The following is a 19744-nucleotide window of genomic DNA, read 5'->3' as shown; positions in this document are numbered from 1 at the left end:
GTTGTGTCACGTGACCCGGGCAGGCCAACCAGCGGGCTTGAGCTGCGGGGCGCTCCCCCTCCCGCCACGCCCTCTCCGGTCACGGTATTCCGCCCCTTGACCCCCAACACTTGAATACACTTCCGCCGCTACTCCCTAGAGCTCGGTAGCACGCTGTCACGTGACACCACATTAGCCAATCATGAACCAGCACCGCCAAGCGCTTGCCCTTTGACTCTTTCCAACCAATCAGCAGGCGCCATAGACTCGTTTCCCCCCGCCCCCCCCACGCCTCTGCGGAACTGGGACATACTAATCAGCTGACCGGTGACGCGAGGCTTACGTCAGGCCTCAAGGCTCCTGCTCGGGTTTGACAGGCTCTTAAATTTAGCTCCGCCTTCACTTCATGTCATAGTCACTTGGGAAAAGGCTTATAGTAAAAAAGAAACTTCTTACTCCCTCTACCGATCATCTTTGGAATTGGCTTGGGGAATCCAGAAAGTCTCAATTTTTAGCTGCAGGGCTAGATAGGGGATGGAAAAGGCAGTTACTGCCAAGTTTAACAGCCATAGTTCGATTCCTGGGTCCCACGTTGTGGAAGATGAGAACTGACTCCACTCCTGCAAGTTGTTCTCTAACCTACACACACACACACACACACACACACACACACACACACACACACACGCACACACACACGCACGCACGCACACACAGGCACGCACGCGCACACACACACACACACACACACACGATGAGTTTAGAGCTTCTTTCAGTGCCACACACAGAATTGCATGGGTATGTCCAAGGGGCACAGGCAGAGCTGAGGCGATGGCTCAGTGGCTCAGTTGACAAGCATTTTGACCTGGGTTTGGATACCCAGACCCATGTAAAAAGCTGGGTATATCAGTGTGTGACTGTAACAGCAGCGTAGAGGTGGGTGGGAGGCAGGTATATGCTGGAGGTTGCTAGCCAGCCTGTCTGGTGATATCACTGAGCTTCAGGGTCAGTAAGAGACCTAGTCTCAAAAAATAAGATGGAGAACTCAAGAAGACTCTGGACAGAGAGAGACAGATGGGGGGAGAGCTTGGGGAATCCCCCCTCCACACACACGGAAAACAGTTTTAAAAATTAGTGAAAAAGTCTAAAGCATGAGCAGTCAGTTAATAGTATCGACAGTGGTTCAGTAATTGTAGTAAATACACTATGTTACAGTAAGATCAACATCTTAACTATATGGGAGGAACTGGGTGTGAGGGAATTTTTGGTACTATGCTAGTTTTCTACAAATCTTCAGTTGTTCTAATCTTATCTAGATCAGCCCCGAGGGCACTGCCCACAATGATTCCAGATCCAATAGTGTGCTGGATCTCTATCTCTTCTTTACTGAACTTTACTGATTAGCTGGCAAAGAACATTTGAGGAAGGTATTGTATGAGTTGGGTGTCTGGGACAGGAAAAGGCAAAAGACAGCTTCCTCTGACCCTTTCCCACCAAACACTTTCCGGAATGTCCCTGTGCTCACCACTGTACTCTGAGCACAGCTGGTGAATCTGGACGTCCACAAGCAGTTGTTTCCATCTCCATTTGCTGCAAGGTGCCATCTTTTGGAGCAATGAGCAACAGATGACTATACACCCTCAACCCATAGGGCCAGCCTAGCATTTCCACTCATGGAGCTGGGTTACTCAGGGCAGAGCAATGCCGTGTTCACTGCACAGCAATGCTCAGATCACTGGAAACACCCACCAAGCAAAGTGCATTTCCTCATTTACCAGCTATACACAACGTGAAAACATGTTCAAGTAGGAAGGAAGAGGGACCATTCTAGTTCCTGGGTTGCCCTGAACCCCCTTTCACTTGAACAGGGTGTCTCAACAGCTCCCAAATCAATTCTCTCCCTTGCCTTTAAGCTTTAGCTGTGCTGTGGTCCCTGGGTGAGACCTTGTCTGAAGTGATGGGCTGGGCCAGTGGGACACAGGAAGTGTAAGGCAGGGCTCTGGCAGGCTGGGGTTGGGATAGAGGTCCCTGTCTTTACATGGGCTGCAGCCAAGGTACCATTCTGCCTGCTGTCAGGGTCCTTCTTCTTCATTTCAGGTTGAGCAGCTACATTCACACATGTTTTTCTGGCTTCACTGTAACCTGCCCTTCCATTATCATGGCCGGAGCACACCTACTGTCATCACCTCCTCACTCACCTGTGTGCTCATTCACACCTGCTACTAGACTCCTCCTAAAATGAAGCTCTATGAGGAAGGGCTTTCGCTTCTGTGTGTGTGCTCCGGTCTACAGACTGGGAACTGCTGCTGTGCGCTGATGAACAGAGCCCAGCTAACTGTGCCTACCTTTTCCCCTCTCCCTGCTCACCTCTTGGTCACAGCTATGACCCTGAAGCTTCTGCAGAGCACACAGGCTTGGAAGTTGGAAGACAGCTCTTTAAGAACCCAATTTAATAAGATACAAGCAGACACGTAAAAAAAACACATCTAACAATATACAGTCGTTGCAAGACTAGGGATGGTGGGAATGCAGGGAGGCCCTGCCCCAAGGAGGGCCCAGCTCACTGGATCTCAGGTGTCCTTACTAATTCTAACAATGTCAGCCCTACACCTGCAGCTCAGATCTAAATGCCACCTAGACCAAACCGTCTGCCTCCCGGGGTCCCTGCTCCAAGTGACTGGGACTGCAAGTAAGCAACTGTTAACCAGGAGAGAATGGAGCCTCTGGTCACCCACACGACTTCAGAGCTACCTTGACAGCTTCTGCCTGTTCATATCCAAATGCTGGCCAAGCTTGCTAGCAAAGCTGGACAGTGAGAGGACAGAGACGTAAGAGTGCCCCTAAACGCTTCTGAGAGACCCAGGCATCAGCTCAGATTCTGGATCCCCTCTCCTTGCAGACCAGTTTCCAGCAAGGAGTCACCACTGCAGGGGGCCCATGTCAGCCCCCAGCTCCTCCTCCTCCTCCTCCTCCTCCTCCTTTAGTGGGTAGGGCTTCACAGGCCACTTCACCCTGACGGGCTCCACGTGCTCCTGCAGGCGGTGGCGCTTCATGTGGGCATTCCGACTCTTGATTTTGTCGAACACCCTGAGGAACCACAAGGAAGAGGGTCAGAGCAGGAGGAGCTTGGGAAGCCAGTCAGGCCAAAGGGCGAAGGTCCAGAGGGAAGACTGGTACCTCTCACACTCTCTGCAAGGGAACACGCCCTGGCTCTCCACACTCCCTGGGGGCTCAGGGGTACGCTTGGGGACTGCACTTGGGCTGGAGTGAAGAATAGAGTCCCTCCTGTAACTCTTGGTCTTTATCTTTAACTCAGGAGTTGGGCGGTGAGTGGGCCTCTCCCGGGGGCTGCAAGTGACCTGCAAAGGGAGTAAAAATGACTTAAGACACTAATATGGGGCCATGTCCTCTGCAGGGAGACCTTCCCTTAGGACCACAGATGCTCCCAGGCCACCCCCTCATGCATCCTCTACCTTGTCTTCAGTCCTTTCTACTTCATCCAGCTCTCTCCTGCCCCTCTTTTCCAGCCCAGGAGCTCGGCCACAGTCAAACTTAACCATTTTTTTCCAGATGTAGTAGTACTCAACGCACTGTGCTACACTCTTAGACTGGATCTAGTGGGAAGGAAGACACAGAAGCAGTCTGTGAGCAGTACCTCACATGTGAACTCCACCCTGGAAATCCCTTCCCCAACATCTCTGCCCATGGCTGGGCAAAGGCAGGGATCTTGGTCCTTCCGGTGGTGAAGGGTCCAAAGTGAAGCCACATAGTAGGCATCAGCACTAAGTCCAGCATGCTTCCTCCCTGTAGGAAGATACACAAAGGCCCACAGGGGAGGAGGCTCACTGTGACACTATAGCAAACGACATCCCTACTCAGTGAGATTAAGACTCATTAACACAGAATGTGCTTCCTCTGTGCTGAGCTTGAGGGCACCAACTAAACAGAGCCTCAAAGCCCTCGAGGGAAAGTGACCACATGAGAAGGACAACCCTGAGTGCAGATGGAGCTGACAGCACTCAGGCCCAGCCACTTACTCTTGTGAAAATATGACTCCTGGGCTGAATATGGCGCTGCATGCCTTTGATCCTCTGGAGGCAAAGGCAGCATGATCTCTCAGAGTTCCACATAGCCTGGAGTACACAGTGAGTGATCCTGTCTCAACAAACATGATTTCTGGCCAATCAGTGGTGGCCCACACCTTTAATCCCAACATTCCAGAGGCAGGCAACAGTGGATCTCTGGGTTCAAGGCCAGCCTGGTCTACAAAGCAAGTTCCAGGACAGCCAAGGCTACACAGAAAACTCCTGTCTCAAACAAACAATAACAAAAAGCCCCACCACTTCTGGAGCCAGGTGCAGTGAGTGATATGGGACTGTATGTCCTAGATCTCAGCAGGCTGAGGCAGGAGGACGTGAGAGTCCGAGGCCAGCCTGGGAGATACATTGATGCCTTATATCAAGAAAGAAAGAACCTCTGGATGATTGGGGGGAACCAAAATAGAGAGCTGAAGGTGGGACCTAGTGGTAAAGAGATTGCTTACCATGAAAGAGGATGTGGGTTCCATTCCAAGCACCAAGAGGAGGAGGAAGACGAGGAGGAGAAAGAGGAAGAGGAAGGGAGATAGGGTGGAAAGGAAAGCTGAGCTGTCCAGAAGAAAACTTTCCCAGGAAATAACTGGCCAGTGAGCACCTCACTCCAGAACACGCTTTCTCCACACGAACCTGAAACTGCTTGTGTGTTGCCACAAACTAGAAGTCAAGGCAGCATGTTCTCTGCTTAGGAAACAGCACCAAGTTGAAAGGAGATGGTATTTGAGTTCTGCTTCTGAGCAAAACAGAGCAACAGGAGCAAACTCACCTTCCAGCCACAAACAGTGAAAGGAACAGTGCTGGAAAAGACAGTGAACGCTGAAAGCAGACTTTGGACATGATGCTCACAACCACTTTATTTTATAATTGCCCAAACTGAAAACCATTAAAATGTCCACCAGCTGATAAATAGTTACATAGAACCATGGTACATCCATGCAGTATTGTTTAGCAGCAGAAAGGATGAACTATTAACAAATGCGACACAGAAACTTCAGAGTACGTAAGCTGAGTATAAGCAGCGAGATGAAGCGCAGAGCACATGCTGTTTGACTGCCCAAGTGATACAAAACTCCAACAAGTGCAAACTTTCTTACAAGCCAGGGCTGACCAGGAACATCGGGTGGGGGTAGGGATGGGAGTGGGGTGCACACTGGCATGTGTGATAGGCTGCCAGGAAAGGAAGTAGTACTGGGCATCACAGAGAAGTCACTCTCTTGCCTGTGATGACAATGCCAGGCTCATACATATATAAAACATACTCAGCCTTGCACCTTGCTTATGTGTAGTTTTATGCATGTCATTTTTTTAAAAACAGAAAAGAGAGCTAGGTAGTGGCAGTATACTCCTTTAATCCCAGCACATGGGAGGTAAAGGCAACTGGCTCTCTATGAGTCGAGCCTGGTCTACACAGTGGGTGCCAGGACAGTAGAACTGTAGAACTACATAGATAGACCCTGTCTCAGGGGAAAAAAGAACAGAAGAGAGTATTAGGTTGTATGTTCAAATGTTTTTCAACACATGCACACATGGGTAAATCTGGGCAGAGAAAGGCAGCAAGTGCTGGGCTGGAGTGGCCAGCACTTCCTGATGAGAAGCCAGGCAGTGGCAGGGTAGCCTTCTAGGGTAACAAGCTGCTTACAAGGTACTGCGTGTGCTGCAAGCAGGTGAGGGGCAGCTGTGTGAGGCGAGACTCGCTGCTCTAGCCCTCTGTCATCTTACCGTCTTGTGTATCAAGTAAAAATCCTTCTTGTGGGCACAGAATGCCTTCTTGAAGAGCCTCTTCTCCATGGGGGTCCAGATGTCTGAACCTGCCAGGGATCATAGCAAGGCAGGAGAGGATTTTCTCAAGGGGCCAGTCTTTAGCACTGCCATTACGAGCACTGATGAGGTGCTAATCTCAGACGTCTTCCCAAACCCCACAAAGCCAGAGGCTCACTATCCTCATGTTTCAGAGGTGGGCAACTAGCTGGGGCCTTAGTGGTCTAACAAGGGCAGGTGGGTCCAAGCTGCCTGGCTTTTCTGTGCTCAGCCTGAGCCTCTATCTCCTGCCCTGGTTAGGAACACTGATCGTGCTGGAAGAACTCTGAGGGAATATGGAACCGGGCTTGGTGGGGTTTAGTGAACTCAGGGCAGTGCTTGCTGATTTCCCCTGGAAAGAACAGGACCTCCAGGAAGGCAGGCAAAGGCCCTAAAAAGAAGGCCTAGGGCAGAGGCAGAGGAGGAGTTTGCCATCAGCCCTGGCAGGGACCAGCCAGGCCCCAGTATCGAGCAGCCCTCTCTCCAGTCACCTGTGTAGCGATAGTCAGCCAGCGGGTGAGTCCGGGGTTTCTGGGGTCCTCTGAGCAACAGAGTCTCCAGGGCAACCTGGAATGACAGCAGCCATGGGTCACTCACAAGGCATGGGAATGGGGAACACCTCCATTCCTTTCTTTCATTGAAAAAGAATGTCTCTAAAGTCATCTGGTTCAAGGCACCCTACAAGTGCTTGGTCCTTGTGCTGGTGGATAGTCTGTGGACCCCAGACGACCTCACTAAGCATCCTTTGAATGCTATCTTTGACTTCAGAATATGACTTTTTTCATGGAGAACACAGTATGTGGGTTTATGAGGTACTACCCCACCAAAGCCTGCTGCCTAGAAGAGCGCTATCCCACCCAGCACTTCATTTGGTCTCCTCTTCTGCACTCCTGCTGGATACTTTTTCCTTCCAGCAGTTCCTGGCCCTCACATATGAGCTACAGCAGGAGCCTTTGACTTTTTGAGACAGAACCTCATCCTGTAGGCCAGGCTGGTCTCAAACTTAGTATCCCCAGCCTTAGCCTTCCAAGTGCTGGAAGCAGAGGTGTGAGCAACCACATCCCTCAGCAATACACTTTTAAACAGTCTGTCTCTCTTAAACTATAAGCCCTGTGAGGGTATGGACTACTCTAATCCCAGCAAGGACCAGACATGGACTTTCTAGGGTCTGGTACAAAATGGAAGTGAGGATTTCCATGAAGTGATGGTGGTACACACCTTTAATTCCAGCACTTAAGAAGTAGAGGCAGCTGGATCACTAAGCCAGACTGGTCTACAGAGCAAGTTCCAGGACAGTCAGGGTGACAGAGAGAAACTCTGTCTTGAAAAACAAAAACAAAACAAGAATTTCCACTCAGAAAATCTAAAGAGTCCCCAGACGAGGACATGAAAGTATTAAGGCGACGACAGAGCCCTGGCATTACTGACAGCCCTGGGTATTCAGCATACACATGCCACACACTGGCCCTCAGCTTGGCAGAAAGTACGGCCTAGGACTGAGCCTAGGTCTTGAACACTGATCCTCCTGCTCAGCCCCCAAACCCCTTCTCCTGGGGGAGTGGTTCTCAACCCTCCTAAAGCGGTGACCCTTTAATACAGTTCCTCATGTTGTGGTGACCCCCAACCATAAAATTGTTTTCATTGCTACCTCATAACCGTAATTTTGCTATTATTATGAATCATAATGCAAATATCTGTGTTTTTCAATGGTCTTAGGTTACTTCAAAAGAGTCACAACCCTCAGGTTAAGAACTGATGTCCTAGAGGATCACAGTTGACATACAAATCCTGTGGCTGAGCACCTTTCCCTGTTCTCTCTGCTCTAGCAGCCTCAAAGGACAACAGACATAGACCTTCACCTTTCTCAGCTGAGCAATCCAAGGCCCAGAGTGCTCAGCCCCAGGAGTGCAGAGTGCTCAAGGTCTCACCTGAACACTGCCCTGGGCATCATGCAGGCAGTGGAGGGCAAGCTCCAGGTTGGTGCCCCCTCCCGGCATCACACTGGAGCATGCCACGTTGCAGAGCTCCATCACTGTGGTCCCAGCAAAGCCCAAGAGCATTAGGAAGAAGAAATGAAGTCAGACCATGCCAGAGAAGTAACCTTCCCCATAGCACAGGGGCTCCTGGTCAACTCCCCTGTCCTTACATCCCCACAGAGGGCAGGCTGAATAAAGGGAACAAGGAGGAACCAAGGGACCGTGGCCTGGCACCCGAGATGCTGGGCTGAGGGTACATTTCCTGGAGTTGAATGGGGGAAGAAGGAGCCTTGGGATCTGACCCAAAGCCTCAGCCACCTCTGTCCTGGGTCTCTGGATTGGTCATCACATCTCCCCATGGCTTCCAGACCAGAGAAGCTACATTCTCATCCACTCTGGCCAGTGGCCTCTCCTGCAGTTCTGGGATGTCTGCCTGAAATCTGCTTCCAACGTTGATGTGTCTGAAACAAGGACACACACAGACATTGGGATACAAAGGTGACTAAGCCAAGAAACAGCAGAGATGTATCATGCACCGTGCTCACAGCTGCAGCCTGCTCTAGGGCAGCTGGCTGCCATCTCTCAGGCCTCGGGGCTGCTTATTACCTTCATCGCCCAACAGACACAGGCACGTCAGAACACTCTTCCTGTCTCTGTTCTGACACTGACCACCCGTGTCCAGCCACAGCCTGCAGATGACCTAGACTCCTGCACTGCACTGTCACTTCTATGTCCAGAAGCCCAGGCCCGCACAGAGCTTCTGCCCCCACCCCGTGACCAGCTGCATGAGCTTGGACAGAACACAGCTGAAGCTTGGGGCCACCTGCTGGAGAAACCCCCAGCTTCTCTGTGAGTGCCTGCATCTGCCTGCCATCCCCGGGAAGACAGGGGTGGAAAAGGAAGCTCTGGAGGCCAGGCTGGTGAAAGTACCCTCGCTGGAAGGACGTGGGCACTAAGTGTCCCAACTCACGGTTCGATGCTGATTTTAGTGTCATCCTTCACCACACAGATGCTGAAGGAGCCGTCCACTTGGTCTAGAAAACACAGAGGGAAGAGCCTCAACAAGAGTGACCTGATGGATTCCTCGGGGCCTCCTACCTGCCTTTGTGGACATGAGTGGAAACAAAACTGTACGGCCCAGGGGCAGAGAAAGACTTCTGAAAAAAGCAGAGAAGGAAACTCAGTAATTTAAAACAAAACTATTTGTCTAGCATGGTGGTGCTGAGGGCGGCAGAGACAGACAGACCTCTGTGAGTTCAAGGCCAGCCTGGTCTGCATAGTGAGTTCCAGGCTGGCCAGGACTACATAGAAAGACCCTGTCTCAAGAACAAGCCAACCATACTGGTGAGATGGCTTAGTTGGTGAAGATGCCACTGAAGTCTGAAGAGCTTAGATTAATCCTTGGGGCCCACTTGGTGGAAACAGAGAACTGACTGCTGCAGGCTGTCCCCTCACCTCACACGTACCTCCAGACAAGACAGAGAGATAGACAGGCATAAATAAATAAATAAATAAATAAATGTGAAAAAAACTGATAAAAATTCAGACATTAAAACAGTAAGTTAACAGGCCAGTGAGATTGCTCAGAGAGTAAAGGCAACTTTGATTCAACTGACTCTCGTAAGCTGCTTTTTGACCTCCACACGTGGCAACCATGAACATACAATTAATCATATAAGTTTTAAAAATAAAAAAAGAGACTTGACTTTGTCTTGATAATAATGAGAGCAAGCTTGACTTTCTTCCACATAAGCTCCTGGCTTGGGCAATTGAAGCTCTCCCCCAAGGCCTCCCCCCCCACAACACACAGCTCAAAGGCTTAATGAAATTGCAGAAGGGCCGTGAGATGGCTCAGTGGATGAAAGTGTTTACTGCCAACCATGGTCACCTGAGTTTGATCCCTAGGACCTACATGGCAGAAGGAGAGAACTGACTCCTACAAGTTGCTCTCTGACCTCCATGTGTGCCCACATGCACAAATAGATGTAAATAGATGAAAATATAAAATTGTTACAATTAAAAACAAATCAAGGAAGCTATGATGATGAATTCTCATCAAGAAATAACTTTAAGAGGTGGAAATACTGGTGTTCAAAAGTACAGTGACCAAAGTTATACTCAACAGGTTTAATGAGGTGGTAGAAGGAAAGATCAGCAAACGTGGAGGAGAATGAATAAAGAACCCGAGGAGGGAAAAGAATGGACGGGGCGGGCACCAATGAATGCTGACACACGTGCAATGGATGCTGACACACGTGCAATGGATGCTGACACACGTGCAATGGATGCTGACACACGTGCAATGGATGCTGACACACGTGCAATGGATGCTGACACACATGCAATGGATGCAGCAGACGGAAAAGAGAAGAGAATGGGAAGATATTTAAAGAGACAATGGTAGAGATCTCCCAGATTTGGTGAAAAACATCCAAAAAGCACTGTGATTCTAAATAGGACAAACACAAAGGCAAAGGTGAAAAGTCAAGGATTAAAATCTCAAAAGCAAAAGGAGAAAAATAAAACAAAAAGCAAATCCACTTCACCCTAGGCAGAATCCATAAGACTCACAGTTGACTTCTCATGAAACTGGTGGTCAGAAGATAGGGCACAGCACTGTGCTAAAATAAATGTCAAATAAGTCTTATACCAGAAAGTTAACCTTAAAAAGTAAAATGAAAGAGTCCCAGATTTAAAAAAAAAAAAAAAAGAGAAAAATCTGTTGCTACCAATCTTGGCTTATGAGAAATATACAGGGAGGATAGTCTTCACCGTTGGGAGAAAGATAAAGAGACATCCCACAGCACAGATGGAATCTGAGCGCGACAGGGAGTGAGGGAAGCCAAGCATAAGGAACCACATACTGTGACTCCATATGTTTTAAACCTTTCAAGCAGCCAAGCCCACAGAATCAGAGAGTGGATGAGCTCAGACCAAGGCTGCGCAAGAGAACAGGAAAGAAATGGTGGCAGAGAATGGAGCTCTTTCTTGGGTGAGGAAAAATCTGAAAAGCCATTATGAGATGATGATGCATGGTCCTGAATCACTACCAAGAACCACTGAACCATTATGCAGTTTAAAATGATAACTTGTGGGCTAGAGGGAGGGCTCGGGTTGCTCTTGCAGAGGTCACAAGTTCAGTTTCCAGCATCCACAGGAGGTAACTCACAACTACCTAGGACGTCGGCCCCAGGGGATCCATAGCCCCTATCTAAACTATACAGGCACCTGCACTCACATGTGCATATAATATTCCCAAAGACACACACGCATACACACATACATACACACATACACACATACACACATACACACAGACACACAGACACACAGACACACAGACACACACACACACACATACACACATACACACACACACACACACACATACACACATACACACATACACACATACACGCATACACGCATACACGCATACACGCATACACGCATACACGCATACACACATACACACATACACACATACACATCATTGAAAGAAATTAAGCTAGGCTTGGCAGTGTACACTTTTAATCCCAGTACTTAGGAGGCAGAGGCAGGCAGATCTCTGTGCGTGTGAGGCCAGCCTGCTCTACACAGCGAGTCCCAGGCTAGCCAAGACTAGACAATTAGACTCTGTCTCAAACAAGGTTAAACTGTAGAGCATGTGAACTATGTGCCATTAAATCTATTATTACCTTTAAAAAGAGATTGTAAAGAGTGCTCAAGCAGTGGTGTGGCTCCACACACTAAAATGCTGACAGATTATTGTTCAGATAATTATGAAGCATTGTAATTGCAATTTATTTTCTTTTCCTAAGTAGTTTAAAGATCAGCTGCATAAGACAATCTATATTATGGGCCTGAAACATCTCGAAATGTTATATATGTTACAGTGACAGCACAAAAGAACAAACTGTGCTTCTGTGGAGATGGCATAGCAGGAAGACCTCAGCTCAATCCACAGAACACCTCTAAAAAAAACAACAGGAAACAAAATAAAACAAAAAACCCTGTGCACCTGTGTGTCATGGTGCACATTTGTAACACAGTACTGGAGAAGCAAAACAGAGGCCCTGGTCCACTGGCCATCCAACCTGCTTTGCTCCAAGAGCTTCAGGTCAGTAAAAGACCCTGTCCCAAAAGAAAGAGGCATCGGCTGTCAGGGCTGCTTTAGTCTCCACACACGTGCACCTGTATATACATGAGCGAGCGAGCGCGCGCGCGCGCGCGCGCGCACACACGCACGCATGTGTGCACGCACCCACACAACTGCATCAACACATACAAAAGAAAAGTACCTGATGGTAACGGACCACAGCAATTACAGGAAAGACATGGAATGACAAGGAAACAAGGAAGGGTGAAATACACTTTGCAGGCAGTGCTTGCTTTCTTCTATTCCCTTGGCTTCATGTGACCAGATCTATAATACTGTGTAAAATAGTAAGGACAACAGTTCAGAATGGAGCCTGCTGACACATCTGCTTAGGAAATAGCTGAAGCAGGAAAAGCCCGTCAGATGGAGAGTGCAGTGTCTCTGCTCTTCACTGCCACTACATGAGCACAAATCTGAACGGATTCTGCTGAGGAAAGAGGTGTACTGCACAGCAAAAGTTGGCCTGCGCCTGCCTTCCACCACTTGGGGAGTCCCAGGTCAGCCTGGGCTGTATAGAGATCCCATCTCAAAAGAAAAAAAAAAAAAAGCAACACGCAAAGATATACAAGACACGCACTAACAAAAATGACTGAGACAAAGTGCAACAAGACCCAAATAAATGGGAAGATGTCCCATCATGGATAGAAAGATCTATACTATTTAGGATGTTAATACTTCCCAACTTATCTACATATTAAACAGGATAACTATCAAACATCACTGATCCTAAAGTTCTACAGCAAAGCAATGGACCTGTGGCAGCTAACACAATCCTGGAAGACAGAAAAACACAAAAGAACTCAAATACACCTATTTGAAAGATTACCACAAATCCACAGTAGTCAAAACACTGTGCTAACAGCATAAGAACAAACAAGCCCCTTGGTGGGGAGGCCTGGCGGGCGCACAGAGCGAGGGCAAACAGGTTATCAGGATGAGACCTGATAGGCTGTGGCCAGACGGTGGAGGGGGAGGTCCCATTCTGTCAGAGGTCCAGGGGAGGAGAATAGGGCAAAAGAGGTAGAGAGGGTGGGAACGGGAAGATACAAGTGAGGAGATAACAATCAGGATGTAATCGGAATAAATCTGAATAAATTATAACAAAAAATAAAAAGAGCAAATGTGCATATCAATAGAGAATGGAGGTGAGTGTTTGTGTGTGGAAGTGCACATCTATGCAGAAAAGCATGCATGTGTGTGTGTGTGTGTGTGTGTGTGTGTGTGTGTAGGCCACAGGTAAATGTCATGCTATTCCTCAGACATCATTCATCTTGTTTCCTGAGACAAGATCTTTCCCTGGCCTAGAACTTACTAGGTATGCAGGACTGGCTGCCAGACAGGCTCCCTGGCTGCACCTGTCTCTCTAGTGCTGGCATACAAGTGTATGCCACTACCTTAGCCTTAAAAAAAAAACAAAACATAGGCTCTGGGGACTGAACTCAGGTCTTCATGCCTGTGTAGCAAGCCCTTCATTAGCTGAGCTGTCTCTCCAACCTTGGTCACCTGATTCTAATAAAACAATTCGGAAAAAAAACCCAAAAAACAAAAAACAAACAAAAAACCCAACTGGATGGGAACAATCTTTTTTAGCAAATGATCCTGAAGCAAGTGGAATGCATGCAAAATAATGAACTGTGATGCTCACCTCGTGCGACGTCCTAAAGCTTGTTGGAAATTGACTAACAATGTAAATTTTTTTATTTTTTTATTTTTTATTTTTGGTTTTTCGAGACAGGGTTTCTCTATGTATCCTAGGCTGTCCTGGACTCACTTTTGTAGACCAGGCTGGCCTCGAACTCACAGCGATCCACCTGCCTCTGCCTCCCGAGTGCTGGGATTAAAGGCGTGTGCCACCACCCCCAGCTTTAACGATGTAAATTTAAGAGTCAAAATTATAGCCAGGTAGTGGTGGCAAACACCTTCAATCCCTAAACTTGGGGGGCAGAGGCAGGTGAATCTCTCTGAGTTCCAGGCCAGCCTGGGATACATAAGAGAGACCTTGTCTTGAAAAAACTAAAACCAATCCAAACAAACAAACAAAAAAAAAGTAAATCTCAAAAAAAAAAAAAAAAAGATAGGAGTACTGTGGATCTAGTTACTCAAGAGGCTGAGGTGTGAACTCAAGGCTTGCCTGGGCTTCAGAGAAAACAGAAGTGTCTCTTCATGACCCTGTGCCAGTCAACTTGTCACATATAAGACCTAGAGCACAAATGACACAAAGAGAATACACTGATGGTCTTAGCTTATAAAGAAGACACACCAACCACTAATGGGCACCCACCAAGATGCTTGGCGCCAGTAGCCATTAGGACAGCACAAATGCAAACATAGAAAGAAGCACCTTTCATCTGACAGGATGGTTAGAAAGAAGCAGTCTATAAGTGCAGACAAGGGGTAGAGGTATCGGGACTCCCCTGGCTTGTTGGTGGGAATCCAAAATGGGACAAATGTCGGGCGGTGGTGGCACACGCCTTTAATCCCAGCACTTGAGAGGCAGAGGCAGGTGTATCTCTGTGAGTTGGAAGCCAGCCTGATCTACAAATTGAGTCCAGGACAGTCAAGATTACACAGAGAAACCCTGTCTCAAAAAAACCAAAAACCAAACCAAACCAAACCAAACCAAACCAAACAAACAAAACAAAACAAAACAAAACACACACACACACCAAACAAACAAACAAGCAAAGAATACAACCAAAAAAACCCAAAATAGGGCACACAGTTTGGCAGTCTCTTAGATGGCTAAATAAGAGTTTCCATGTGACCTAGAATTTCATTCTGAATATTTACACAAAAGGAATTGGTACATAGACCCCCACAGGAAGTTGGAGGTTATTTACAATAGCCAAAAGGAAAACAATGCCTATACTTATGAACTGATGACTAAAAGGAGTAGTCCGGCCATCCAGTAGACTGCTATTCACCAATAAAAAAGAAATTCTAACACATGCTACCACCTGGTGAACCCTGAAAGCATCAGACTAAGTAAAATGGGTGGCACATAAAACGCCACACACCATATGATATTTATATGAAATACCTAGTATAGGCAAGTCTATGGGGACAGGAAGTAGAGGAGGGGCTGCCTGAGGCTGGGAGGTACATAGTGCTGTGACAATGGGAGCTGGAAGGGTGTGGCAGCTTCCAGAAGTCCAGGCGTCTGGGGTGACAAAGCTCTCTAAAGATAATGTGCAGGGAAGCTCAGAACCCTGAGAGCAGCCTCCAAGCACAAGCCTGAAATAGTGGATCGACATGGCAGGCAGGCATGGTGTGTAGAGGAATGTTAATTCAGAACATGGCTGTTCTGGAAAGAGACCACATCCAAAGATCTTATAGGTCTGTGTAATCCCAGTAGAATACAAATGCCTTTAATCCAGGAGACAGGCAAACAAATCTGAGTTCAAGGCCAGCGTGATACAGAGCAAGTATCAGGTAAAGAAAAGCTTAGGTCCAGGTGTGGTGATACATGACTTTAATCCCCAATGAAGGTAAAGTTAGTTTGTAGAAGAAAACACCCATGTTGGAAAATCAGGTCTAATTGGGTGACAGAAAAGGTGATGATCAGAGAAAAACTGACAGAATAAGTTGCTCCCAACTTTCATAAAAGAGGAAAGGAAAGCTTTTTACAGAGAGAGGAGGCAGTTTTTTACTGAAACAGTAATAGGGAGATGGGTTGCAGAGAGAGAGAACTCAGGGGAACACAGGACAGGCCAGAAAATGAGAAGAAGCCAGAAGATGAGAGCAGATTGCTGAGTTAGTTTGGGGCCAAGCAGAGCAATTCCAGGCTGAGAGAGAAGCCAGATTAAATAAGCCAGCTGAGAGTTTGAGCCAGAACAGCTGAGCTGAACCAGCCAACTCAGAGCTCAGAAAGAACAAGTAAAGGTGAGCTTATGAGCATTGAGTCTCATAGGCTGAAAACACTCTAGGCCTAGGTTAGATTGTCTGGAGGCTAGAAGCTTCCAGGATTAGGCCTAGGTTAGCAGAAGGAGGCAGTGAGCCTCCCAGACAACACTGACACAGGAGAACAAAAGCTGCTTGTACAATGGTGTGTGTCTCTGTCTCTGCGCTTATAAAAATGAACAGAAGAGTGATCAGACTGAGTGGCCTCTGTGTGTTCTTTCTGACTGTTAAAACAAAACCATCTAGAGGGTTCTGGTCCAGGAATTGTCCTGGTATATTTCTGGTAACACTGATTCCACCTGAACAGGCACATACAAGGCTACAAAGAATGGCTGGAGCAGATAGCACAAAATAGGAGAAGAGGGTCCCTCTCTGGAACAGAGTCCCTCTCTTGCCGCACTCACCAAGCACAGGACTGATGAGGTGGGGCCCAGCCCGGGATGTGGAACAGAGCGTGTTGAAGTACAGCCCGGAGCCCTCACGGATGGGGCTGAGCATGGGCGGCGGCGTGTAGGGGGAGCACTGAAACAAGCCCTTCAGGAGGTGGTCCACCAGGAACACAGGAGGGCGGGGGCAGCTCTGGCGGCACCCTCCTAGGCCTGGCTCTCCAAGGGCAGAGGGTGCAGGAGGGGCAAACAGGGCTTTGGGTTGGGGCCGCTTCTTCCGCTTTCTGTACTGGCTGCTCTCCTTGCTGTCTTTCTCTTCCCCGTCTTTTTCTTGTCCCTGAAGAAGAGAGGACAGCACCACAGGTGTCACCCGAGGCTACCTGTTATACCAACTCAGTCTTCTGCTGGTTCAGGGACGGGGAAATGGGGTTGGCCATGGGGACAGAGGGAAGCAGGATGTGTTTGCCTGCCAAGGTCATACCCAGGACTTAGCATAGGAGGTTGAGTAGAACCTTCTGCTCACAGCCCAGCCCCACCTTAGCCAGAGCTGACTAGCACACTCAGTATGGTGGTGTCCTAAGGCCCAGAGCCTCCTCATACAGTCATATAGGGATGCATGGGGACAGTTCAGTGGTTCAAGTGACAAGCATTCTAAGAGCAAGGGCCAGATACAGGGTGTATCAGTGTATGCCTTTAATCTTAGAACATAGAAGGCAGAGCCAAGTGGGTATCTATGAATTCAAGGCTAGTCCAGTCAATATAACAAGTTCCAGGTAAGTCAAGGCTATAAGACCCTTCCTCCAAAACCAAATTTTAAAAAACCCAGAAAACAAGAAAAATACCTATAAAGAGGGAAAAAGGAGCAGAGGCCAGAGACACTGTATTACAGTGTAACAAAATAGGAAATGTATTCTCCCAGATGCCTGAAGCTTTTAGGAGACAACGGGGCCCAACACTGACACCACAGAAACTTCAGTCCAGGGTCCAGCAATAAAGAGATGGGCTTCAAAGACCCATCACTGCAGTCACAAAGACCTTTCACATCTTGCACTGTCCTTCCTGCCAGCCTTCCTCTCCTCCCAGGTCTTAGCTCTGACAGCCTTCCTGCCCCCCACCCCCCGACCTCCCTCAGTTCCTTCTTCCCCCACATCCCAGGCCTGTAAACTCTGGGTCGTTGCTGACTAGGGCCAGCACCTGGGCTTTCAAGGTAGTAGCTGTCACCTTGTTACCAGCACTCACATCATTAGGCTTGAGATGGGCTCAGCCAGTGTTGACTGTAGGTGCAAACCACGGCTTCTAGAGTGAGGAATTCTGGGTGCTTGTGGTTTGGGGGTTTCCCAGGACTTCCACAGCAGGTGGGAAACAGCAGAACAACCACCTTGGTTGTGTTCTCCGGCTGTGGCTATGCTTTTCAAGAACATTTTGGCTTTTGGGGGAACCCCTATCCCCAGTAGGTATCAATGCTTAGGAGTTGGCAACTCTTAAGATAAAGAGTAGCCAGGAAGAAGAAGCTGCTCCTGATGACACAGAAAGGCCATGAAGCTGGTGCAAGGGCCAGTGGGGCTGTGGCAGGCCTGCACAGATGGTCTGGCCCTCATGTCACCCCACCATCCCTGCCAGGATGCTGCTTTTAACCCGAGATGGATGGCACTGTCTCTTCATCTGTTCCACAAAGCCTGTCCAACCCTGTACCACAGAAGCCACCACTTGTTCCTTCACCTGCTGCTCCTGCTTCCCCCGAGGTGATGGCCACTGGTCACTGTGGAAACACATGTGGCTGCTCAGTCCTTTCTCGGTGTAAAACATCTGGCTGCAGTTCTTGCACACGAAAGTACTCTTTGACTCCATCCACTCTGTGGGGGCCCCATTTGGCTGATGGCTGTGGATAGAGAAGGCATGGGGGGAAGAATGGCAATCCAGTCGCTGGCCCTGACTGCTGCTTTGTTGCTTCTTTTCTGTTTTGTTTTACTTCTGTTGTTGTTTTGGTTTGGTTTGGTTTGTTGTCGTTTTGGTTTGTTGCATGTAATCCCAATCCACTGATAATCATTATTAAACAATAAAAATGGAAGACCATACGCAACTTCTCAAGGGCTGAAGAGTCCTCGGCAGGGCTGGAGGCGTTTGGCTCTCTCACTCAAGATAGTACAGAGAAGCCAAAGGACTCGCTAGGGGCAGTGCCTTGGGGGCCACGACAGCTTCTGAACTTACCATGCGCCTGCCACGCTCTCTTCTTTCACTGGATGGGGGAGCCTGTAGATGTTTCCGCCCTGGAGATGAGAAGACATCTGAGGCAGCAGAGCCCAGACAAGGGAACAAGGAAAGCAGCACTGGGGAAGCCTGCATGATGATGCCCTGGGAAGTGGGGTCTCGGGTTTGACACCAAAGCAGAGCAGAAAACACAACAGACACACTGGACTCATTAAAACCAAAAGGTTCAACCCAAATATTCACACATAAGATGAAAAGACAGCTCACGCCAGAGAAGAAAGCACTTGTAAGTCACATGTCTGATGTACATACAGAACACACACACACACACACACACACACACTCCTTGCAAGTCAGTAAGACAGCAGTTCATGAGGGATGCGTATGCGTATAAGCACATGCTGATGCTATACCATCAGCCATGTCAGAGCATTACAGCGTCAACACAGGCAGACACCACTGCATACCCTAGAGTGACTGTGACAGCAAAGTGCATGGAGAAACCAGGGCACGTGTGTACATCAGAGGCACTGGTAAACAGGGCTGCTCTCTAGAATGTGATCTGGCTACTTAAACACTGAGCAAGAGACTCTGTGGAATCTGGTGATTCCAGTCTTAGGGTCTAGCCAAGAGAAACAAAAACATGCACCCACACAAAAGCTGTACCCAGCCTTCCCAGCAGCTCTCTCACAAAGGCCAAAGAGTGGAAATAGTCCACTAATTAATGGCCAAATAAAATCTGGTCTGTCTAGCCACTGGACTATTGCTCAGCCAGAAAAAGGGATGGAGTAAGGAAGGCAGCAAGATGGCTCAGACAGAAAGGGCACTTGCTGTCAAGTCTGATGATCTGAGTTTGTCTTTGGAACCCATGTGGTGGAAGGAGAAAAATCAGTTACCATAAGCTGTCCTCAGTTCCACATAGCTCTGTGACATGCTCATGATCCTAATAATACTTGCCCTCCTCCTACAAAAAAAAATGTGTCAAGTATGGTGGCACAGGTCTCTAATGCTAGCACTCAGGGGAAGGCAGAGGCAGGCTGATTTCTGTGAGTTCAAGGCCAGTTTTGTCTTCATAGCAAGTCCCAAACCAGTTAAAGCTACATAATGATACTCTGACTCTAAGTAAATGTAAAAATTGTTTTTATTTCTTTAAAAAAAAAATAATGAAGCACTGGCAGAAGCGCCACATGGATGGAACTTAATTATATGATACAAACAGGCAATGCCAGACACAAACCACCACAC

At 48.2% G+C, this 19744-nt stretch overlaps 1 protein-coding gene across 1 annotated transcript in view; it reads right to left on the bottom strand.

Annotated features, from left to right (window-relative positions):
- Window positions 1–2414: 2414 nt before the first annotated feature.
- The window catches only part of ZNF541 (zinc finger protein 541), a 33330-nt gene continuing 16000 nt past the window's right edge, over window positions 2415–19744 (bottom strand). Inside the window, exons 5-15 of the mRNA XM_084769985.1 lie at window positions 18500–18558; window positions 18011–18170; window positions 16310–16628; window positions 8817–8880; window positions 8165–8307; window positions 7799–7902; window positions 6362–6437; window positions 5793–5881; window positions 3453–3593; window positions 3157–3338; window positions 2415–3066 (exon numbers count right to left, since the gene is read on the bottom strand). Coding sequence (XP_084626111.1) covers window positions 2898–3066; window positions 3157–3338; window positions 3453–3593; window positions 5793–5881; window positions 6362–6437; window positions 7799–7902; window positions 8165–8307; window positions 8817–8880; window positions 16310–16628; window positions 18011–18170; window positions 18500–18558 — 1506 coding nt within the window. The 3' untranslated portion in view covers window positions 2415–2897. The remainder of the gene's footprint in view (window positions 3067–3156; window positions 3339–3452; window positions 3594–5792; window positions 5882–6361; window positions 6438–7798; window positions 7903–8164; window positions 8308–8816; window positions 8881–16309; window positions 16629–18010; window positions 18171–18499; window positions 18559–19744) is intronic.

Source organism: Acomys minous (genome assembly GCF_964271855.1).
Source record: "Acomys minous genome assembly, chromosome: 20".
NCBI lineage: Eukaryota > Metazoa > Chordata > Mammalia > Rodentia > Muridae > Acomys > Acomys minous.
The sequence above is the reverse complement of the archived record's forward strand: the minus strand, read 5'-3'. Positions and strand labels throughout refer to the sequence as shown.